The sequence below is a fragment of the Monodon monoceros genome, unplaced genomic scaffold (assembly GCF_005190385.1).
Source record: "Monodon monoceros isolate NGI ecotype Baffin Bay Population unplaced genomic scaffold, NGI_Narwhal_1 Super_Scaffold_10, whole genome shotgun sequence".
Classification (NCBI taxonomy): domain Eukaryota; kingdom Metazoa; phylum Chordata; class Mammalia; order Artiodactyla; family Monodontidae; genus Monodon; species Monodon monoceros.
In genome coordinates, this window is record NW_021703766.1 from 47,714,719 (window position 1) to 47,739,912 (window position 25,194).

The following is a 25,194-nucleotide window of genomic DNA, read 5'->3' on the forward strand; positions in this document are numbered from 1 at the left end:
GTATCCTTGGCTCTACCACGCGCAGTGTTCACACACAACCCCTACACCACGTCTGTCCCTCACCGTCACTGAAGCACACTCCAGCGCTGTCGCATACTTGACTCTCCATCACACGCAGCCTGGAGACACCCTCACCTGTTTTGACGACCCCTCCCCTCTTGTCTGTCACACCATCACCTCGGTCACAGCTCGCGTTTACCTGGAGCGTTTGCCTCCGTCCATTCCCACCGCCGGCTAGGGTCGGAGTTCTCAAAGCCCTCCCCTCCACGCCCCGCAATGATTTCTCTTTACACTGAACCTGCTCCCACGCGCAGCCCAAGAACCACGAGGAAGCTCTAGGTGGACTTCCGAGACCCACGGTCATTGGGGCCCAGTGGCCTGTGGGAAATGTAGTCCAGAGCCGGAAAAGCAGGAGACATCGGAAACCCAAGGGCCCGGGGGGGTCTCCGCCCCGGAGGTTTCTGGGAGTTGTAGTCGGTGCTCGCAGTGCGCAAGCGCCGGCTCGCGCCTGCCGTGTGTGAGTGACGTCTTGGGCGTGGGATTCTAGGGTGAGTCCCCAGCGGTTGTACTTACCTGACCACGTTTGTGCCTGAACATGTTTGCTCTCCGGAAGGCCCAGTGTAGGCTGATGGTCCCTGAGGTGCGCCAGCTCCTGGACCCGCACTGGGGACACAGCAGGTGGGGTGTGTGTGAGTGTGTGTGTGACTCTGTGTTACTGTGACAGTCGTGGGACAGACTGAATGGCTGTAGATGGATGTAGCAGTGTTCCGGAGCCGGTCCCTACGGTTAGATTCTCAGAAAAATTGAGACGTGTTAACACAACCATTACAGTAGTCCCCCAGTATCTGCTGGTGTTTGCTTCCAGGACTCACTGTGGATAGTGCTGAGGATGCCGGAGTCCCTTTTATAAAATGCCATAGTACTTGCATGTGACCTGTGCATATCCTTCTCTATATATTAAGTCATCTGTAGATTACTTGTATTAGGTATTACGTACCTAATACCTAATACTATGTAAATAGTTGCTGTCATGAAGCAAATTCAAGTTTTGCTTTTTGGAACTTTTTGGGATTTTTTTTTTTAATATTTTTGATTAACGGTTGAATCCACGGATGCTGAACCCATGATATGGAGGGCTGATTGTATTTAAAAGTTATGTAGACTTACGATAAATGCATTTAGAAAACTAAGGTAATAAATACCCAACACATCACTTCCTGTTATCTATGCTATTGAGATTATGTCAATTGTGTCTGTAGGGCGGAAAAAATTATATCGTGGTGTATCACTGTACATCTCTTCCCAACTCCACCTTCAGTGATACCACATTGGCAGCTAGAAACTGGCGGTGACAGGACTGTTTACACCATGGGAATTGGCAGTTACTACAAATGAGGGCCTGATTTATTGTTTTGTTGATCTGGGGATGGGGAAGCTTCCCAAAGTCCTACCTCCTCGTCCTGCAATGTCCCTCCAGCACCGTCTTTTGGTTAAGCTTATCATTGTGAGCTGAGGCAATTAATTGATAATGGAAACTTATGACTTACCATGTTTTCACTTAACAAATATCAAAAACAAATGTTGATAGTATACAGTATTGTTGAGAATGTGGGGGAATGAGAACGCTCATAGGTAGCTGTTAGTAATGACTACAGTCTTTTTACAGTTGAGTTGGGTAGTATCTATCACAATGTCTGAAAGCAAACCCTTAATCAACCAGCATTTTTACATATAAGATTCTAGCTTACAAAAATGCTGACTTGAAAGAAAAAGATGTGGATACAGTAATGCTTACTGAAGCCGTGTCTGTAATACTGAAGAACTGAAATTAACCTCAATGTTTATCCTTTGAGGAATTGTTAGTCTATGCTGAACAACATGGTAGCTACTTGTGGCTATTTACAATCATTACAATTAAATAAAATTTTAATATGTAGTTCCTTAGTCAAACTAGTCACATTTCAGATGCTTGTTAGCCAGTGTGACTAGTGGACAGTTAGATAATAATTCAACATTAAAAAGAAGGAGTTAAATCTCTATACCTGACATAAAATGAAGTAGAGGAATTGTGTTCAAGTGAAAAGGGGAAATAGCAGAACAATATGTATAGCATGATCCCATTTCTTTACAAAATAGATGATCTTGGGGCTTCCCTGGTGGCACAGTGGTTAAGAAACTGGCTGCCAATACAGGGGGCAACGGGTTCAAACCCTGGTCTGGGAAGATCCCACATGCCATAGAGCAACTAAGCACGTGTGCCACAACTACTGAGCCTGCACTCTAGAGCCCGCGAGCCACAACTACTGAGCCCGTGTACCACAACTACTGAAGTCTGTGTGCCAGAGCCTGTGCTCCGCAACAAGAGAATCCACCACAATGAGAAGCCTGCGCACCGCAATGAAGAGTAGCCCCCGCTCGCCGCAACTAGAGAAAGCCCGTGTGCAGCAACGAAGACCCACTGCAGCCAAGAATAAATAAATAAATTTATTCAAAAAACAACAAAAAACAACAAAAACATACACACACACACAAAAACAAAAAACAGTACTGAGTGAAGCAGGCACATTGTGTTAAAATTATCATCTGTTTGTCAATCATATACATTAAACTTTCTGTCCCAATTCAATTTTTAAAAATATAACTATTGCCATTCAGGCATTTTTTTTTTTGGATATTTACAAATAATTATCAAGTCAAATCTCTCAGTATTTTAGTGTTTTTACCTTTGGTGTTATGCTTAGAAAATCCATGCCTATATCAGAATTTAAGTATATATTTACCTGATTTTCACTGAGTCATTTAATTATTCCATGCATTGTAAATGTGTGTGTGCACACGTGTGTATATATATATAAAATAAAATTGGTATATAATTACTCCCACACACATACTGTTAGTCCATTTACTTAACTCTGTCTATTGAATAAACCATCTTTCTCCTACTATATTAAATAATGTACTTCCCAGATATTAGTTTTCCATTATATTTGGGCCTTTCACTTAACGGTTTACTTTGATCCTTTGATAGATCTATTAATTTGTTAACCTCTTCAGCTCTATTTTGGTTGCTTTTTGTATGGTATATCTTTTTCTGTCCTCTTAATTTTAACCTATTTGTGTCTTCTTTGCAGCAGTGTTGAATGATAAAGAAGTAGACTGGCCTTTGTGCCTGGTTCCTGGGAGGGAGACTCCAAATCCTTGGAATTTCCTGAGTAATAAGAATGTCTTTGTTATTCATAAGCCCCTTAGATCACACTGGAGTTTATTCTAATAAGGTGATTCACAGGTAACCCCTCAGTAGCTTCAGAATAGGGGCTTGTCATGCTGGAAAGACCAACTGTGTGATTACAGGGTTGGGGATTTGAACCATGTGATATCGGTTCTACCTAGGCGGGGGTGGGGAGGCTACAGATCAAATTCAATCCATGGCCAATAATTAAAGCTAATACAACTCAACAACAACAACAACAAAACCCTAAACAATCCAACTTAAAAATGGGCAGAGGAGCTGAATAGACATTTTTCCAAAGAAGACATACAGATGGCCAACAGGTACATGAAAAGATGTTCAACATCACTAATTATTAGGGAAATGCAAATGAAAACCACAATGAGACATCATCTCACATGTGTTAGAAAGGCTATTATCAAAAAGACAAGAAATAACAAGTGTTGGAGAAAAGGGAACCCTCCTACACTGTTGGTGGGAATGTAATTGGTGCAGCCACTTTGGAAAAAAGGATGGGAGATTCCTCAAAAAATTAAGAATAGAGCTACCATATGATCCAGCTATTCCACTTCTGGGTATTTGTCCAAAGAACATAAAAACACTAACTGAAGATGATATATGCACCCCTATGTTCATCTTAGTATTATTATTAATAGCCAGGATATGGAAACAACCTAAGTGCCCGTCAACAGATGAATGGATAAAGAACATGTGGGAGATAACACACACAAACACACAGGAATATTATTCAGCCATAAAAGGTGAAATCCTGCCATTTGCAACAACATGGATGGACCTTGAGGGTATTATGCTAAATGAAATAAATCAGAGAAAAACAAGTAATATATGGTTTCGCTCATATGTGAGATATAGAAAAAGAAACAAAAAACAAATGAACAAACCAAATCAAACCAAATGTTTAGATATAGAGAATAGAGTGGTGGTTGCCAGAGGGGAAGGAATAGGGGGTGGGTGCGGGAAGGTGAAATGGTTACAGGGAGTGTGTGGCTTCACCACACTGACTCCATTTTGTCAACTCCATCTCAGGCCCACAGTCCTACCCTCTCCCTTTTCTGAGTGACTGAACTTTAGCCTACTCACAAGGAATGCACCCAAGCCAGGTAAGTTCCCTATCAATTTTTACCCTTGCCTTCATCTGATACGAAAACTGGAAGAATGCCTTTGCTGGTGCAGATGGTCAATGGTCAAGAGACCCCCAGAGACAGGAAAAATCCCCAGTTCTTGTCAGTGTGGGTATGCTTCTTACTTGGTAGTCAGATTCTATTTTTAGCTTCGGCCCCTTTGAACTCCCCTGTGCCCTTTTCGATGACATGGAGTGCAGCTGCGAATGCTTCTGGATCATCCATCCAGCAGATCTTTCCCGCCTGTATGTAAGTTACCCATAATAAACTTCATAATTGCACTTTATGGAGTGGCCTGCTTCATATTTCAGCTTCAAAGTTCCTTCTCAGTTCAGAGGATATTACTCGATATCTTGGCTTCCCAACAGGGGGTCAACTGTAGAGTCAGGGATGGAAGCTAAATTTTTGGTGGTAGGCATGCCTTAGTGTATACAGAAGTAGAAATATAATGTTGTACACATGAAACATATAATGTTATAAACCAATGTTACCTCGATTTAAAAAAGAAAGAAAGAAAGGAAATAATGGCCCCAAACTTCCCAAATCTGGGAAAATGTATGCCATCCAGATTCAAGAAGCCATATAGGGGCTTCCCTGGTGGGGCAGTGGTTAAGAATCTGCCTGCCAATGCAGGCGACACGGGTTTGAGCCCTGGTCTGGGAGGATCCCACATGCTGCAGAGCAACTAAGCCCCTGCGCCACAACTACTGAAGCCCGCATGCCTAGAGCCCTGCTCCACAACAAGAGAAACCATTGCAATGAGAAGTCTGCACACCGCAAAGAAGACCCAACACAGCCAAAAATAAATAAATAAATTTATATTAAAAAGTGAAGTCATATAGAGTCAAAACAGGATGAATCCAAAGTAATCCACAGTGAGACACATTGTAATCAAATTGTCAAAAGTCAAAGACAGAGAGAATTTTGAAAGCAACAAGAGAAAAGCAATTCGTCATGTACAAGGGGACCCCTATAAGACTCTCAGCAGATTTCTCAGCAGATGTCTTGCAGGCCAGAGGGAGTGGGATAATATGCTGAGGGAGTTCATCACCACTAGACCTGCCTTACAAGAAATGCTAAAGGAAGTTCTTCAAGTGGAAATGATGCCAAACAGCAACATGAAAGAATATGAAAGGAAAAGGCTCACTGGAAAAGGTAAATGTATAGACAAATACAGAATTCTGTGATATTATAATGGTGGCGCATAAATCACATTTAATTCTGAATAGAGATTAAAATACAGAAGTAAAAATAATAACTACAAAAATATGTTAGTAGATACACAATATGAAGACATAATTTGTGACATCAATAACATAAAATATGTGTGAGGGGAGAAATAAAAGTGTTGAGCATTTGTATATGATGTTATCAGTTAATACAGCTTGTTTTAAGATGTTTTGTTTAAGTCCCATGTTAACCACAAAGAAAATGCCTATAGAAGGTACACAAAAGAAAATGAGAAAGGAATCAAAGCACATCACCACACACACACACACACACAGAAAAAAAAATCAATGAAACAGAAAGGAAGCAAGGGAAAAGAGTGACAAAAAAGCTATAAGACAAACAGAAAACAATTAACAAATGACAATAGTAAGTCCTTCCCTGTTAATTATTACTTTAGATGTAAATGGATTAAACTTCTCCATCGAAAGAGAGAATGGCTGAATGAATGAAAAAAGAAACAAAATCCAGCTATATTTTGTCTACAAGAGACTCACTTCAGATTTAAAGACACACAGAGGCTGAAAGTGAAAGTGTGGAAATAGACATACCATGCAAATTGTAAATGAAAACAAGGGTGGCCATACTTATATTATACAAAATAGACTTTGTCAAAAGTTCAAGCAAGGCATAAAAATACCAAGTGAAAACACCTGAAAGTTTACTACCTTGTTATAATGATTCTTAGTATTTCTTAGTATCTTCTAACACATACACATGTAAATAACAGAGATGTATGTATTTTACACTTTTAACAGGCATTTTTTTTCACATCACTTACCTGTAAGTTTCTCCTCTGCACATACCTTCACAAGCTCCCACACTCCCCTTGTGTAGAGTATTGTTTAAAATCTGGCATACATAGCCCATAACTTTCTTCATCTTCATACAGTCATACATACCCAAATACACATGGCTGCCTTCAATTTCTATATAAAAAACTTTAAAATTTCATCACAGATAAATTCTTTATAATAAATATATTTTAAAAGTATACAATTGTGTAAATACATTCCAGTTAAGAAACAGAATACACAAAATAACTTTGAATCCTTTTGCCAACTTATCTCTTCATCATCCTGCCTTCCTGTAGCTACCACATTCCTGAATTTTATCATATCCTTTTTTAAAAAATTAATTAATTTTTGGCTGCATTGGGTCTTCGTTGCTGCACTTGGGCTTTCTCTAGTTGGGGCGAGTGGGGGCTACTCTTGTTGCAGTGCGCAGGCTTCTCATTGTGGTGGCTTCTTTTGTTGCAGAGCATGGGCTCTAGGCACACAGGCTTCAGTAGTTGTGGCTCGTGGGCTCTAGAGTGCAGGCTCAGTAGTTGTGGTGCACAGGCTTAGTTGCTCCGCAGCATGTAGGATCTTCCTGGGCCAGGGCTCGAACCTGTGTCCCCTGCACTGGCAGGCGGATTCTTAACCACTGAACCACCAGGGAAGTCCCCTTGTTTTTTATTATGTACCACTTACACAGAAAATATCATTTGTTTCGCCTCTTTTTAAAGTTTTATGAATGGAATTATACTGTATGTATATATCTATAACTCTTTGTTTATCATATTTGTTAAATTCAGTCATTTTCACTGCTGTGCACTATCCCACTGTATAGGTACTCCACACCTAATTAAACATCCTACTTCTGATGGGCATGTTTCATTTCCAGATTTGTTACTGCAATGATATTAGTGAAAGCAATGCTATTGATTTTTCTCATGTGTCAGTACTTCTAATGTTGTGCATGTCAAATTATAGTAAAAAGACAACTCTAAACAAGATGCAACCCATCTATTTCCATGAACAGCACACTGTATTACAGTAAACCGAGTTTATATTCAACCATCAAATGTGGTTCTCCCATTAATTCACTTTTTGATGGGTCATTAAGAATACCTTCAGGGGCTTCCCTGGTGGCACAGTGGTTGAGGGTCCACCTGCCGATGCAGGGGACACGGGTTCGTGCCCCGGTCCCGGAGGATCCCACATGCCGTGGAGCGGCTGGGCCCGTGAGCCATGGCCGCTGAGCCTGCGTGTCTGGAGCCTGTGCTCCGCAACGGGAGAGGCCACAACAGTGAGAGGCCCGCGTACCGCAAAAAAAAAAAAAGAATACCTTCAAATCCAGTAGTTTCATCATTACCCCTCAAAATATCCAATGAAAGGTTTGAGCTTGGAAGAAATGGAAGATGCTGAACCTGCTGCACTGCCTTGAATTCCATTTGTAGTTTTAGTGGAGCAAATAGACCCTGGATGTTTCTCAGTGTGGAAAAATTCATTTTATCTTGGTCGAGCTGGAATTTTTTTCCTGATAATTCAAGAGGATGACTGGGCAAAAGTTCAATTTTCACACAAGAAAAACCTTTTTGAAGAAGATCATGACTTTCAAAAGGTCCACTTGCTGAAAGTTCAGTAACTGGAATACTGTCCTTTTGCTGAGATCCAAGTCCTCTGACATTCATCTTCAACTAGCTCTGCAAACAGCCTCTCAGCCTGTTACCCAATGCTATTGATTTTGACGACAGAGAAATTGTTTTAAGGATTTTTAGCTGTGATGAAGCCAATTAGGGTGAAGCAAAAGAGAGACTTGGAAAAAAGGTTAGAAAAGAAAATCCTTTTTTGGCACATATATACAACGGAATATTACTCAGCCATAAAAAGAAACGAGATTGAGTTATTTGTAGTGAGGTGGATGGACCTAAGGTTTGTCATACAGAGCGAAGTAAGTCAGAAAGAGAAAAACAAATACCGTATGCTAATGCACATATATGGAATCTAAAAAAGCGGTACTGATGAACCTAGTGGCAGGGCAGGGATAAAGACACAGACGTAGAGAATGGACTTGAGGACACAGTCGGGGGAAGGGGAAGCTGGGATGAAGTGAGACAGTAGCATTGACATATATACACTACCAAATGTAAAATGGATGGCTAGTGGGAAGCAGCTGCATAGCACAGGGAGATCAGCTCGGTGCTTTGTGACGACCTAGAGGGGTGGGATAGGGAGGCTGGGAGGGAGGCTCGAGAGGGAGGGGATATGGGGATATATGTATCCTTATAGCTGATTCACTTTGTTGTACAACAGAAACTAACACAACATTGTAAAGCAATTATACTCCAATAAAGATATTAAAAAATGCTCTTTTTTCAGGAACACTTGGGACTTTATTCTGAACTTGTAATAGGAATGGAATTTTACCTTCTTCCCTAATACTATATCCATAAACTGTTTTTACCTACCATTTCAGATCAGAAAAAAAGTCTGCCAGAGGAAGCTACAGATATTTTGGTTCAAAACTGCCAACTGCAACAGGCCCTGCCTAGGAAATGGAAACCTGGTTTTGTATATTTAGAACATTTTAAAATGCAATGATCACTCTTAAAAATAAAACAAGTAGTTTTCTGATTGACTATAATTATGTAGTCTCAAACAGGTTCCTTGCGTTGTCTGACCTATAAGCTAGGACATCTGATTACCTAATTCTGGGCTCTCCTCTCATCTATCTGCCTCTACCCATGGGAAGTTATTTCTTTAATCCAGGGTTTTCAAAGTTATTTGCTCAAGTTCTCTTAACATCATGAAGATTGGAAGCCTACCTCAGCCACTCCAAGACTGGCTGTTACTTTGATTTCTTCTTTCTTTTTCAAAGTTATGCTGATTTGCAGTCTTTCCCAAAACATCTTTGATTCATCATAAAACGTCCAAATCTTTTGGCAGATAAATTGCAAGTCTTTTTCTGCATATTAAATTTGATTCTCCAAGAAGATGTAATAACACTATTCTACTTTACAGGTAACAAAACTGGTTTATTGTCACTCACTATCAAAACACACAGTCACAATTTCCAGGCACCTATAGTGGTTGGTAGTCAGATAATCAAACTAACATGCCAAGCTAGATAACACTGCACTGTTTTTCAATCCCAGCTGGACAGTGTTCCACTTTCACAATTACCATGGTATGCACACAAAAGAAAAGCCTATCAGAAAAAACATCTTACAAATATTGTCATCTTCGGTTACTGACATTAACAGAAATACATAGAGACACAGACCTCCTCAAGTCTCTCAGTCCTACAGAGACCTTCTCACAAGTCTCCATGGTCACAATATCCATTCACGACCACTCACTGTTGCTTTCCAACAGTAGCATATAACCTCTGATACAAACCGCCTTACACCTAAGGAAACAAAGATTCACATTTGCAGAGACTATCCCATGAAAATAAACAAGTCTACACAGGGTTCCAGACACCGAATCGGACCCACAAGCGCACCCAAAGCAAGACACATTCATCATTTCAACTGCCAGACCCTGCTCCAATCTCTTGTGCCCAGGTAATCTCGTGACCCCGCTCAGGGTCATTCTCACGGACTTTACCCAGGATGCCCCCGCTCACTGAGGCCTAAGTCCCTGGTCACGCGCCTCCTCCCTCTCCCCCCCGCCCCCGCTCTGGACTCCAGAATGCGTTCCTCAGCCTTCGCTGGGAACCTCTTGATTCGCCCAGAGCCATGCTAAAGACTACTGGCTCGACCAAGACTCGAACTACTCCTCCCACCTAAGACCAGAGATTCGGGTGGGCTTTGGAAAAGGCGTCTCTGATAGGCGGAGCCGAGTTGCATGCTGGGAGCATTCTGAAGGTCCAGGTTCCCAGCTTCTGGGGATTCGTCTGCCGCGGACTACATTTCCCAGAAGTCCCATGGCACAGGACCTCTCGGGGCAGGGCGAGATTGCCTGCGGAGAGCGCCTGGAAGCGTCGGGCTCCGAGCCTCAGAGGATGTTCCTGCGCTTATTTCCCATGAGCCTCTGGGCCCAAACTAACCTCCGTTTCTGAGTCCCTTTCCGGTGTCTTCGAGACTTTTGGACTCTGCGCGGTGAGTTGGTCGCGTCCGAGGAAGTGATCAGCGCCGGGTGAGGGTGGGAGGGCTTAGCGAACTTCGCCAGAGCCTTGTCGGAACCAGTAGTGCGTGTGGGGGTGACACTGGGAGGCGCTCGAGGTGAGAAGGCCCAGGCAGCGGACAGGGCGAGTCGTGTCCGGAGCCTCAAGCCTGTGTGTGAGCGAGAGGCTGAGAAGGATGGTGTGTGACAGACGGCGTGACAGGGCCGGGGTGTGTCTCCCTAACGGTGTGTGCTATTGGGAATGTGTGACGGGGTCATGAAGTGCGTGACCTTGTTTGTAGGTGTGGTTTGCTTGGGCGGGATGCTCTAGGTTCCTTCTAGACTCTCTTAGGGGCTGCCAGAGTTAAGTGACCGCAAGAAAAGAATTCCAGGACTAAGCCCTAGAATGTACGTTTCCAGTAAGAAAGTACAGATCTAGTCTTGGGATGAAAATTTGACACCTGGACGTGTCCTCGTGACAGGTTCCTGGAAAGACATGATTGGGGAGGTCCCACAGGTAGGATTCCTAGAAAAATCACCTCCTTGGGGGACCAGCTACCTGTTTCAGCTCCACTACAAACAGACCTCTGTCCCCAAGAACTGCTGTCAACTCAATTCCAGTTTCCCTTTGAAGTCCGTTTGTGTATGTGTGGATGAAGGCAGATGTGGCCCTGGGGTGTGTTTTGTTTTGGTTTTAGTTAGGTTTGTCTGTGTTCCGAGAAATACTGGTGTCTCGTGATTTCTCCCCACCCCCTCCTGCTGCCCCTAACGCCCACCCCCACCCCCAACCCTAGTTGCTGCTGGGTTTCTGAGAAGGACCCTGAAAAGGACAGAATTGTTACATATTTAGAAATCAAGGTTCAGGTGAATTTGTGTTTCTTTTTTATTCATAGTTACTTTTGTTTTTAGATCATGACGCTGTTTGCTTTCCTTGACCAGAAATATCTTGACCATTTTTCAAGACACTTGACTAGTAGTGTCTATCTTGGGTCTTCCTTCTGGTGAATGACCCATCATGCTGGTGCCTCCCTCTTCCCAGAGGCCCCCCATTGTCCTTTTCCTCAGTCAGTAGCCATCCGTTCATATGGCAAATTGTTCAAATCCTCCAGTACATTTTCCCTTTCTAAGCAATTTTTTTTTTTTTTTTTTTTGGCCCTACCGCGTGGCACGCAGGATCCTAGTTTGCCGACCAGGGATGGAACCCGCCCCTCCCCCGTGCAGTGGACGGGCGGAGTCTTAACACTGGACCGCCAGGGAAGTCCCTAAGCATTCTGATGGTATAGAAGCACACCACCTCCAGAAGGTGGGCTGGAGGTGGGATGTTAGGGCTTTATTTTAGACTATGATTACTTGAGGAGATTAGCATTTAGGTGGTATCGAATACAAATTATTTTTTATCTGTTCCACAGTCATGGTTTTCAAAGCAAGGCAAGGTAGGAGGGGATTGGTTATTTCAGGTAGTAAGTTACAGTGTTGTGAGGCTTTCAGGGGTGGGAATGTGATTGAGGTTTGAGCATAGTGTTGCTGAGTCCAAGCGCAAGCTACTTGCCCCAGGACAGGCCGATAAATCGAGAGACGAGTTGTTGGGGCGAGGAATAGAGACTTTATTCAGAAAGCCAGCAGACTGAGAAGACGGTGGGCTCATGTCCCAAAGAAGCATCTGGCCTGAATTAGAATTCAGGCTTCTTTTATACTGAAAGGGGAGGGAGTGGAGTCAAACATTTCCTGGTTCCCGTCAGCCTCTGGAGGGGATGTGTTAATTTTTTCCTCCCTGTAGGCATTCGTAGGTGGATCTGGTCAGGATGTTTCCTGTGAGCTAAACAAAGGTATTTTAGCTTAATGCTCATTACCTGGGGGGGTTAGGCAGGGTTCCCAGAGATGGGCCATTATGTATAATTTAAGCTTATAGGCAACATATCTTTAGTGATTAACTTGTAATAGAACATAAAGTTTCTTCCCTATTACAGTAGTGGTTTGCAGTTTGTACCCACAAGGGCAGAGACTTTCAGATAATTTTTAGGTAGAAATCTGTAGCATTGCCAAACATGAGTTATTTCAGGTCCAATTCTGTGCGGGTTCTGAGAGGTAGTACTGTGCTGTGGTTAAGAGTAAGGCTCTGGATCTAGAGCATCTGGATCCAGCTCTACCTGTTACTTGCTGTGTGAGTGTAAATAAACGACTCAGGCTCTCTGTGCCATGTCTACAAAATTGAAACAAAGTAATACCTATCTAATGGAGTTATAACGATGTAAGTTGAGTTCATATGTGTAAAGCTCCATAGAACAGTGCCTGCCCCATGATACAGGCTTAGTAAATATTAAGATTTGCTGTTATGTGGTGATTCTGGATCATTCCACATCAACTTTTTATAGATCAAAATATGAAGGCTTAGTAAATATTAAGATTTGCTGTTATGTGGTGATTCTGGATCATTCCACATCGACTTTTTATAGATCAAAATATGAAGAGAAATAAAATGATTGTGGTGGGTCCTTGCAAGTTTGAAAAAGTTACCAGGGGCTCAAATGGTCTAGAACAGGAAGTCTTAACCTGAGGTCTTCTTATTCCATTTATAAGCATCCAGGTGATCACAGATCCCTTGAAATAGAGACAGAATTTTTGTAAATATTTGTAAATTAATTTTCTAAGTGGGCAGAGTGTCCCTAATTTCATGAGATTACCGAGTATGCATGACCCCAAAAAGATCTAGTTCCGTTTGTCTGGAATAAAATTATAATAGCTTGGAAGGAGCTTTTACAAATTTAGAATCCAATGACATGGAAACAGTTAAGTAAATGCAGTATACCATTTGATGGAATAATATGCACCTAATACACATTATGTTTATAAAGAATCAAAAGAAGGGAAAATGTAAATGATAAAATATCAAGCAATAGTTATAGTTATGAACAAAAGTACTTAAGAATATTATGAGTTATATATGGATCCCATCCAATAAGAGAGAGTTTTGAAAGACATTTTTCAAGGATTGTATCCAAATGTTTTAAATTGACCATTCAGTGAAGAATTAGAGAGGTGTAGCCACACTTGTTAAGTATCTACTCTGTACCAAATATTGTTCTGTTTATATGCATATATTTCCTTGCTGCGACTTTGAAGGGGACTTAACATAATTTGTGTTCATTCACAGGAGAATCTTGACAGTGAAAGTGTCTCACTGTAGTGATGAGCTACAGCTACAAGATGTTGAAGAGCTGGTAGGTGTCATTTGTTTCAGACCCACCGATTTTCAGTGTTGGGCCTATTTGTTCAGTTTTCCTAATGACTGAATTCCCTGTCACTCAGTTTTCTACATTTGGAAATATCTTTATTTTTCTGATTATGGAGTTAATGCAGGTGTGTTGCAAAAAATTCAGCAATCCAGGGAATGTATAGAGAAGGAAGTTAAAATTATATCCTGTAGAGTTAATCATCTCTAATATTTTGATGTATTTTTATTCAGTTGCTTAAGGCAGGACAGGATCACTTAAGCACACCTGATCTAAAGCTTCTTTTTCCTTCTGCAGCTCTGGCTTTTCTGGACTCTGTGCTTCACCAGTAGAGGAACCCTATGGAGCATTAATTAGTTCCTGCAATTCTAGAACCATGACTGACGTAAGTTGGTATTTCTCTCTCCTTGAAGTGTTGTGATTTTTAGGTCATGTGAATCTTTTCCTGAATTAACCCTAAAGCTTTCTACTTAACAGAACCCCATGCCTGAACCTGCTTCTCGGTTCCTTCTGTTCCAGTAAAGGATGATGCCAAAGAGCCCAGCGTCCTCCCTCTGTGCCTTTTCCAATCAGTGCCATCATATTCATTGAGCACATTACTCAACATCTCCTGCGGTTCAGTCTTCCATCAAGAGCAGTGAAGGAATGGAGTCCTTTAAGGGAAATATTTGAGTGTCTATCAAAGAATAATGTAAAGAAATATAGAGAACAATCAGCTCGCTTTTATTTGTATACAAGGAAAACCAACAGTAGATTGAGTTCATCTTTCAAAGGCACAAAGAGGATTTCATAGAAGAAGGAAAGGGGAGAGAATGAAAGACTGCAGACATTTGGAAAGCAACAGTTTCTCTTTTTCAAGCTAAGATGCTGATTAGTTCATGTCCTATCTAGAAAAAAATGGCTGAAGTTCTCCCAATTGTTTTTCTTTTTCAGGCTAAGATACAGCTAGCAAAGAAGTTGGTCAGGATACTCTGCCCTTAGCCAGCTGGATGGCCACCCACGAGAACAGTTTCAGTAGTCTGTGTATTGTCTGGAAGAGCTTTGGTGTTTAACTGGGACGTATCCATGGCAGGCTGTCTTGGGTCTTGCCTTTTGTTATCACTTCCATCTTTGTTCGGCCAGGGCTGCCCCATTTCCCTTATCAGAATTTCTCATTCCCAAGACAGGTCTGCGGTGTGATGAGTTAGTGATGAGGGTCCCTTTGGACCACACAGGAAAACGTGGAACTTCTTCACAGACCTGAGTTTTCCAGAAAGACAAGATGGAATATGGGATTTCTTCGTCATAGCCTCAGTTTGTATGGGATCACATGCTTTGCAAGCTTTTAGGATTAGAGCGGGGAGTGAGTGGTTCTTTCCAGGGACTCCCTTATCAGTAAACACCAGTGTCAAAGTCTGTTTAGTTATTGACCAGGATGTGACACCTGTGTTGTGTCTGATATACTCTATCAATATCCTCCAATTCGGGAACAAGGAATGTGTTAAGCAACAGGTGGTTGAAGTTACCATGTAAAAAGATGATCCAGATTCTTAAGTACTGGCTGATAATAGACTCCTAGAATTAAGAAAATCTTGGAAGTTTTGTTCAACCTGAATGTATAATAGTTATTAATCTCATATATCCACATGATGAACTGAATTGCAGGTAATAAAAACATTTTACATATTCGATTCATCATAATAAGAAAAAATGCTGATGATATAATCTCACAGCATGGTTCACTTGAGGCTTAATGATAATCCTTAATTGAAATCATTTTTCTAAAATAAGAGATTTTATAGGACATTTGGAAAAAAAGTTTTTATGTGTTTTTGGTATTTCTTAAAGGGAAAAGATGGTGTAGCAGTTCACATTTATAAAGAATTTATGAGACTTCCCTGGTGACGCACTGGTTAAGAATCCGCCTGCCAATGCAGGGGACATGGGTTCGAGCCCTGGTCCAGGAAGATCCCACATGCCGCGGAGCAACTAAGCCCGTGTGCCACAACTACTGAGCCTGCACTCTAGAGTCCACGAGCCACAACTGCTGAAGCCCGCACGCCTAGAGCCCGTGCACTACAACGAAGATTAGTCCCCGCTCGCCGCAACTAGAGAAAGCCCGCACAGCAACGAAGACCCAACGCAGCCATAAATAAATAAATAAATAAATAAGAATTTATGAGGCAGGCACTTAGCAAGTTGTTTGTATGTATACACACCCATAAACGCCCCCATCCCCTTCCCCCAACACTATTTTTATTTAATAGAAGAGAAACATTATTTTATGCATTATCAGACAGGTCTGGATAGCTGAGTTACCTCACAGTATCCAGGAAGTTCTGCTGTAATAGGTTTCTTCTAGAACATGTAGACACTCTGCTTTAGTCATACTAATTTCTTAACTTTTCCCTACCCATACGTCTCACAGGCTTCCAGCCGACTGGATCGTTATATTTTCCTCTTCTTATAGTTTATGCTTCATACTCCTCTTTTTTCCTGTTGGAAATAGTTTCTAAATTTCTTTAACTTCACAAGTAATGTGTGGGTTTTTGGTTTTAGGGCTTGGTGACATTCAGGGATGTGGCCATTGACTTCTCTCAGGAGGAGTGGGAATTCCTGGACCCTGCTCAAAGGGACTTGTACGTGGATGTGATGTTGGAGAACTATAGCAACTTGGTCTCACTGGGTAAGTTCACCTGCCTGAAATAGTTTAGAATCTCCTTTCTGGAACATCAGCTTTCTGCACTAGGAATTACAGGGCTATCTTTGAAGAAACCAGGTGAATTTCTCCTCCGTGTTCTCAAAGGAATGTTTTGGTATTTGTTGGCTTAGAAATGGGTTCATTGAGCACCTCGATCGTCCCATCCCTCAGTGAGCTTCAACCTTCCTCTGGCCCTTTCTGTAATGGCCTCTCTTCTTTAATGACCAAAGAGCTGGATTTGCATTATGGGGTGTTTATTTCATAACCACTGTCAAAGAAACCAGATTTCATACTGTGTTTAGCTTCAACATTTCTATAGATGATCTGTGTCCTTGCTACTCAAAGTGTGGTTCTTTTTTTTAAAATAAATTTATTTATTTTCTATTTACTTATCTTTTGGCCGCGTTGGGTCTTCATTGCTGCACATGGGCTTTCTCTAGCTGCCTGCGGCCAGGGAGGGTTACTCTTCATTGAGGTGCAGGGGCTTCTTATTGCGGTGGCTTCTCTTGTTGTGGAGCAGGGGCTCTAGGCACGTGGGCTTCAGTAGTTGTGGCACGTGGGTTCAGTAGTTGTGGCTTGCAGGCTTAGTCGCTCCGCGGCATGTGGGATCTTCCTGGACCAGGGATCGAACCCGTGTCCCCTGCATTGGCAGGCGGATTCTTAGCCACTGCGTCACCAGGGGAGTCCCAAAAGTATGGTTCTTTTGTATTAGGAACCATAGAAAGGCCAGAGCAGCGTTAGTGAAGGAGAGGGTACCAAGAAGTGAGTCAGGGAGACAGGCAGGATCCAGGTGACAGGCAGCATTGTTGGTTTTGGGGAAGAATGTGGCTTGTTCTCTTAGTGGTTAGAAGCCATGATTTGCTTTATGTGGGGTTTTAATTTTTTTATTGTTAAGTATTACACAAATATCTATCATCAGCTTCTTCCGGGGCTTTTTAGAGTAACTTTTTTTTAAAAATTAATTAATTAATTAATTTATTTTTGGCTGCATTGGGTCTTTGTTGCTGCGTGTGGGCTTTCTCTAGTTGCGTCAAGAGGGGGCTACTCTTCATTGTGGTGCTTGGGCTTCTCCTTGCAGTGGCTTCTCTTGTTGTGGAGCATGGGCTCTAGGCGCATGGGCTTCAGTAGTTGTGGCATGCGGGCTCGGTAGTTGTGGCTTGTGGGCTCTAGAGCACAGGCTCAGTAGTTGTGGCACACGGGCTTAGTTGCTCTGCAGCATGTGGGATCTTCCTGGACCAGAGATTGAACCCGTGCCCCTGCACTGGCAGGCGGATTCTTTTTTTTTTTTCATATCTTTATTGGACTATGATTGCCTTACAATGTTGCGTTAGTTTCTGTTGTACAACAAAGTGAATCAGCTATAAGTATACATATCCCCTCCCTCTAAGGAACCTCCCTCCCATCCTCCCTGTCCCACCCCTCTAGGTCGTCAAAGCATGGAGCTGATCTCCCTGTGCTGTGCAGCAGCTTCCCACTAGCCATCCATTTTACATTTGGAAGTATGTATATGTCAGTGCTACTCTCTCACTTCATCCCAGCCCCCAGCCCCCTACTCCCACCCTGGCCCCATGTCCTCAAGTCTGTTCTCTAAGTCTGCATCTTTTTTCGGCAGGTGGATTCTTAACCACTGCACCAGCAGGGAAGTCCCCGGGCCTTGTTAGAAATGCAGCTCGTTGAGTCCTACCCCAGAGCTGCAGAACAGAATCTACATTTACACAAGATCCCCAGGTGATTTTTATGCATACTAAAGAATCGCTGCTCTTTGTTATATTCTGACCCATGTATGGGGAGTACAGCTAGAAACAGGATCCTGACATACTCTGGCTTTCAAAAGAGCCTCTCCAATTTATGTAGCAGTGGATTGAATGAACAGAAATTCATACTAAGTGAATACGTTCCTTTACTTCCAACATATTTGAAGTTGAAAGTTACAATCTGTGAACTTTGCACTCTACAAAGTTAAATCCTACACTAAGTTAAATCCTAGAAATGTCTCACAAAACTTGTTTCCACTTAAGCAAAATAACAACAGTAACAATAATAATGGTAATAGTTAACATTGTGCTTACTATAAACCAGGCCCTGTTCTAAGCAGAGCAAATACATGAACTTATTTAACTTTTACAGGATCCCCATGAGGTAGATACTATTTTTAACCCTTTTTATAGATGAGATTACTGAGGCACATACAGTTTAAGTGCCCTCCCGAGGTCACACAGCCGGTGGGGATGCAGTGGCAACAACTGAACCTAGGAAGTCTGGCTCCAGAAACTGTGTTCTTAACCACTGTGTTCTGTTTGCTCTAAAGAGATAGAACCTGAATGAGTCTAAAACAAGATCATTTTCCTATTTATATGATCTAATGTTCTTAATTCCCACCATCCTTCTCTTCTCTGAAGTCTTCATCAATATTATTTTTACCTTTACTTTATTGCAAATTTAACCAAATGTTTTGCCCTTATAATTAAAAAAAAAAACACAACAAAACCCTTACACCATTTGGCATTTCTTTTCTTGCAAGCACACACTCCATTTCTAAGCCAGATATGATGACATTATTAGAGCAAGGAGAAGAGCCCTGGGTAGTTGAGGGGTGGGTGGGGTACAAGAAGTCGGATTCCAGGAAGGCAAAGGCAGGAGGGAACCATCAGTGCAGGAACAACCTCACAGGTCACAGAGGAGGAGAAGGGGGAACAGCTGGGATGGTATTTGGAAACTCCTTATGAAGGACCAAGGCCTGGGAGGAGATAGAGATCTCAGTGTGAGCTACAAAAGGAACTTCATCTTCATCTCATTTCCCAGGCTTCTTGTTTTTCTTCTTATAATTCCCTCCCATTTCAGTGAGGAAAGTGTTCTTTTTTGTTCCCAATGGAACCATTTTACTTACATGTTGGATGCAGGTGCTTTCCAGCTCTTTTGCATTTGTGTGTGTATGTGAATAAATATAAATATTCATTCATAAATTCTTCAAACATTTGGAGTGCCTACTCCTAGCCAGGCATTGTACTGGGCACTATTAATACAATCAGGAACAAGATTGATAACTTGCTTATTCTCATGCACTTTATGTAGTTGAGGAGAAACATAAAATAAGTAAACAAGTAGATAAATAGTATCATGTAATGAAACATGTTCAGGAGAGGCAGACAGCGTAAGAGAATAGAAAATGATGAGAATTGATAGGGCCAATTCAGATAATATGGTCAGGGAAAGCTTTCTTGAATAGAGACATGAAGCCTGGGATCAAGTTACATGAATACCTGGGGGAGGAATATATCAATCACAGTGAATGGCAAAGGCCCTAAGGTTGGTAAGGAACTTTATTGGAGGAACTCTAAGAAGGCCAGGGTAGAGTTAGTAAAGGAGCATGTGCTAAGAATTTAGGTCATGAAGATAGGCAAGGGCTAGACAGTACACAGTTTTGGGGGTTTTGTCTTAAGAATATATATATTTTTAGATTATATTCCATTATAGGTTATTACAAGATATTGAATATAGTTCCTTATGCTGTACAGTAAATCCTTGTTGTTTATTCTGTGTATAGTAGTTTGTATCTGTTAATCCTATATTCCTAATTTATCCCCCCCCCCACTTTCCCCTTTGGTAACCATAAGTTTGTTTTCTGTGTCTGTGAGTCTGCTTCTGTTTTGTATATAGATGCATTTGTACTATTTCTTAGATTCCACATATAAGTGATATCATATAATATTTGTCTTTCTCTGACTTACTTCACTTAGTATGATATTCTCTAGGTCCATCCATGTTGCTGCAAATGGCAATATTTCTTTCTTTTTTATGGCTGAGTAATATTCTGTTGTGTATATACACCACATCTTTTAAAATGAATTGTCTATTGATGGGCACTTGGGTTGTTTCCATGCCTTGGCTATTGTAAATAGTGCCACTATAAACATTGGGGTGCATGTATCTTTCTGAATTGGAGTTTTCATCTTTTTGGAATATATGCCCAGGAATGGGATTACTGGATCATATGGTAGCTCTATTTTTAGTTTTTTAAGAAACCTCCATACTGTTTTCCATAGTGAGTGCACCAATTTATATTCCTACCAACACTGCATGAGGGTTCCCTTTTCTCCACACCCTCTCCAGCATTTATTATTTGTAGACTTTTTGATGGTGGCCATTCTGATCAGTGTGAGGTGATACCTCATTGCAGTTTTGATTTGCATTTCTCTAGTACTTACTGATGTTGAGCATCCTTTCATGTGCCTGTTGGCTGTCTGTATGTCTTCTTTGGAAAAATGTCTATTTAGGTCTTCTGCCTATTTTTTGATTGGGTCGTTTGTTTTTTTAATACTGATTTGTTTGAGCTGTTTGTATATTTTGGAAATTAACCCCTGTTGGTCGCATCATTTGCAAATATTTTCTCCCACTCTGTATGTTGTCTTTTCATTTTGTTGATGGTTTCTTTTGTTATGCTTTATGCAAAAGCTTTTAAGTTTGATTAGGTCCCATTTGTTTATTTTTGCTTTTATTTCTCTTGCCTTGGGAGACTGGTCTAAAAAAATATTTCTACGATTTATGTCCAGGAATGTTTTGCCTGTTTCTCTTCTAGGAGTTTTATGATGTCATGTCTTAATATTTACGTCTTTAAATCATTTTGTATATGGTGTGAGGGAGTGTTCTGATTTCATTGATTTACATGTAGCTGTTCAGCTTTCCCAACACCACTGTTGAAGAGACTGTCTTTTTTTCATTGTATGTCTTGTCTACTTTGTCATAGATTAATTGACCATAGATGTATGGGTTTATTTCTGGGCTCTCTGTTCTGTTGCGTTGATCAATATGTCTGTTTTTGTGCTAATACCATGCTGTTTTGATTATTGTAGCTTTGTAATATTGTCTTAAGTCTGGAAGAGTTATGCCTCCAGCTGTTTTTCCTCTCAGGATTACTTTTTCAATTCTGGGTCTTTTGTGGTTCTGTATAAATTTTAGGTTTATTTGTTCTGGTTCTGTGAAAACTGAGACAAACAACAATGAAAACACAACTTACAAATGAATGGGATGCACCAAAGCAGTTCTAAGAAGTTCACAGTGATACAGGCCTTCCTCAAGATATAAGAAAAATTTCAAATAAACAACCTAACCCACCACCTAAAAGAATTAGAAAAAGAAGAACAAACAAAACCCAAAGTCAGCAGGAGGAAGGACACAATAAAGATCAGAGAGGAAATAAATAAAAAAGAGATCAAAACAACAATAGAAAAGGTCAATAAAACCAGGAGCTGGTTTTTTGAAAAGATAAACAAAATCAACGAACCTCTAGCCAGGCTCACCAAGAAGAAAAGAGATACAACCCAAATAAACGAAATAAGAAATGAAAGAGGAGAAACAACAACCAATACCATGAAAATATAAAAAATCATAAGAGAATACTATGAACAGTTATATGCCAACAAATTGGACAACCTAGAAGAAATGGACAAATTTCTAGAAACATACAGCCTGCCAAAACTGAATCAAGAAGAAGCAGATAACTTGAAGAGACTGATCACTAGAAATGAAATAGGATCTGTAATTTAAAAAAACTCCATGCAAACAAAAAGTCCAGGACTGGATGGCTTCTCTGGGGGATTATACCAAACATACAAAGAAGAACTTCTACCTATCCTTCTCAAACTACTCCAAAAGATTGAAGAGGGAATGCTTCCAAATTCATTCTATAAAGCCATCATCACCTTGATACCAAAACTGGACAAAGACACTACAAAAAAAGATTACAGGCCAATATCATTGATGAATATAGATGCAAAAATTCTCAACAAAATATTAGCAAACTGAATCCAACAATACATAAAAAGGATCATACTCCATGGTCAGTTGGATTCGTTCCAGGGTCACAAGGATGGTTCAACATATGCAAATCAATCACTGTGATACATACACCACATTAACAAAAGAAAAGAGAAAAACCACATGATCATCTCAATAGACACAGAAAAAGCATTTGATAAAATTCAACATCCGTTCTTGATAAAAACTCTCACTAAAGTGGGTATAGAGGGAACATATCTCAACATAATAAAAGCCATTTACAACAGACCCACAGCCAACATATCAATAGTATTCAGTGGTGAAAAGCTGAAAGCCTTCTCACTAACCTCAGGAACCAGACAAGGATGCCCACTCCCACCACTTCTATTCAACAAAGTATTGGAAGTCCTAGCCACAGAATTCAGACAAGAAAAAGAAATAAAAGGTATCCAAATTGGAAGGGAAGAGGTAAAATTGTCACTATTTGCAAATGACACGATACTCCATATAAAGAACCATAAAGACTTCACACAAAAACTATCAGAACTAAAAAATAAATTCAGCAAGGTAGCAGGATGCAAGATTAGTATACAGAAAATGTTGCATGTCTTTACACTAACAGTGGAATACCAGAAAGTAAAAAAAAAAAAAAAAATTCCATTTAAAATCATGTCCAAAAAAAAGTACCTAGGAATAAAGTTAACCAAGGAGGTGAAAGACCTATATGCTGAAAACTATAAAACATTGATAAAGGAAATTAAAAATGATTCAAAGAAATGGAAAGATATCCCATGCTCTTGGATTACAAGAATTAATATCATTAACATGACCATACTACCCAAAGCAATCTACAGATTTAATGCATTCCCTATCAAAATACCCATTTCTTGTTACTTCTGAAGATTCTAGCCCTGTTATTTTGTACAGTGTTCTTCAGTTTGGGTTTGTCTGCTCTTTCCTCATGATTAGATTTGGATTATGCATCTTTGGCAGGAGTATCACAGAACTGTTGGTGTATTCTCCTTGCATTCTGTCAGGTGGAGCAAATGATTTGTCATTATTGATGATGCTTACTTTGAGCAGGTAATTATGGTAGTGTCCACGGGCCTCCTCCCTGTAAAGTTAATCTTTTTTCCTTTAATGAGCCTTTTGTGAGGAGGAACTTTGAGACTATTAAGTATTATATTCCTCTTCAAACTTTCAACTTATTCATATGTTGGATTTCTAGTCAGTGGGTTGTAATCTGTTCTTCCCATTTTTTATTTTGAAGCTGGTCCTGGATTTGACCAGTGGGAATTCTCTCAGCAGTGGTTTCTGTGTCCTTTGGCATGTCTCCATCACACTTAGAGCACCTCCTTATTTTCTTCCCCACACCATGTTCCAGGCTCATCTTGCACTTTCCCTGCTCCAGCCCTAAAGACAGCCATTTCTTCAAGGTGTCCTGGTTCCTTTTAGTTGAGAATGCTATTTAGAAGCCAGAATCTGGGTACTAGATTTGCTCATTGCTGCTGGGGGATGGCTGTCCCTAGGCCCTCTCAGTGGACAGAGTAGGGAATATGTTTATATGCATACATACGTATACATGCACACACATTTACATCTATAGATTGAAACCATGAGTTCATACAGTTATCTTCAATTCCATTTCAAAGTACAGGTTTCATTTCAGCTTATTCACTTTCCATATTTCTAACTCCCTTTTCTGACAGTGAAAGACCTGGGTTCCATTATCCTTAATGTATTTATTGTCAACCCTTGAACCACATGGGTTTGAACTATGCAGGTCCACTTATATGCAGATTATTTTTCAATAAATATACAGTTGACCCTTCATTTCTATGTGTTCTGCATCTGTGGAAAAGGAGGGCCGATTATGGGACTTAGCATCCTCAGGTATAGGTTCTGAGGTGGGTTCTGGAGCCAATCCCCCAAGGATCCCAAGGGACAACTGTACTTATTTGATCAAACTCTCTATCTGTAACCAGTCTTCTATTATCAACACCACCACCACCACCTTGATATGTGATTGCCTGTCTCATCCCACTTGGGCTGTGACAACCCATACCAGGTCACTCACACACAGACCCTTGTCCTTACTCTGCTTGCATTCTGACTCCTGACATAGGACAACCCTTTTATACTGAAACCCTCCTCATGCTGGTTGACCTTTAGTACCCTGCTCTGGGGCTTCATTTTATTAAATCTTGACCCTTGAGGATACATTTTTCGAATATTCTGTATGATGAAATGGGAAGTCTCCATTAAGCTCTTTTGCTGTATACTAAGGTGCAGTGGTTGCCTTGAGGGAAACCACCTGTGCCGATGTTTGAATTGTGAGTTAAACTAGCTGCTTTTTTCATGGAACACAGTTTTGGTTTTGTTTTTGGTTTTTTTTTCCCTTGGAAGAATGAGACAAACTATGGTTCTTTAGGCTTGGGTATTTGGAAAACATTTTCTTGTAAATGAGCCTGTCACTTGAAGAACAACTAAAAGTATTTGTTGCCAATGATAAAATTCAAACTTTTAAGTAAAAATTAGAATTGTGTGAAGCTTATATCTATTATTTTGAGATTTACAGCTTCCCAATAAATAAAAAAATTTCTGGTGAGGTGATATTATTAACGTGATTTTTTGATATCATGTAATGAAATATGTCAACATTTCAAAGATCTGCATAACTCAGTGAACCACTGTTTTTCAGATAACCAGTACATAGTACAAAATTATGCATGGATAAAAAATCATCCAAAGTGCAATGGATTTTAATGTAACGTAGTATGAAAAGTTCACCAGTATGGTTGCATATTCCACATTGGAACTAATCTTTAAGAAACCACCATGTCTCGATTTTTACTGTAGTATCAAAGACTAACACCCAAAATTACCTGAACAGGTTCATAGACTATTCTGCCATTTTACAATTACACATTTGTGAGAGGCTGGATTTTCTTCATATCCTTCAACCAAAATAGCATTGCTACAGATTGAATGCAAAAGCAGATGTGAGAATCCAGTTGTCGTCTGTTATACCAGATATTAA

The 25,194-nt window shown here is 40.7% G+C and overlaps 2 protein-coding genes across 3 annotated transcripts in view; one reads left to right on the top strand and one right to left on the bottom strand.

Annotated features, from left to right (window-relative positions):
* Positions 1–7,312: 7,312 nt before the first annotated feature.
* On the bottom strand, positions 7,313–8,086 carry LOC114906951 (proteasome maturation protein-like). Its single transcript, XM_029241975.1, has 2 exons — positions 7,708–8,086; positions 7,313–7,490 (listed from the first exon to the last, which is right to left on the bottom strand). The coding sequence occupies exons 1-2, from the start codon at positions 8,051–8,053 to the stop codon at positions 7,411–7,413; spliced, it is 426 nt and encodes a 141-aa protein (XP_029097808.1). The 5' UTR covers positions 8,054–8,086; the 3' UTR covers positions 7,313–7,410.
* Positions 8,087–10,402: 2,316 nt separating this feature from the next.
* Positions 10,403–25,194, top strand: part of ZNF283 (zinc finger protein 283) — a 28,015-nt gene continuing 13,223 nt past the window's right edge. For both annotated transcript variants that reach the window (XM_029241589.1, XM_029241580.1), the window contains exons 1-4: positions 10,403–10,465; positions 13,621–13,687; positions 13,997–14,084; positions 16,238–16,364. In XM_029241589.1, coding sequence (XP_029097422.1) covers positions 13,656–13,687; positions 13,997–14,084; positions 16,238–16,364 — 247 coding nt within the window. In that variant the 5' untranslated portion in view covers positions 10,403–10,465; positions 13,621–13,655. The remainder of the gene's footprint in view (positions 10,466–13,620; positions 13,688–13,996; positions 14,085–16,237; positions 16,365–25,194) is intronic.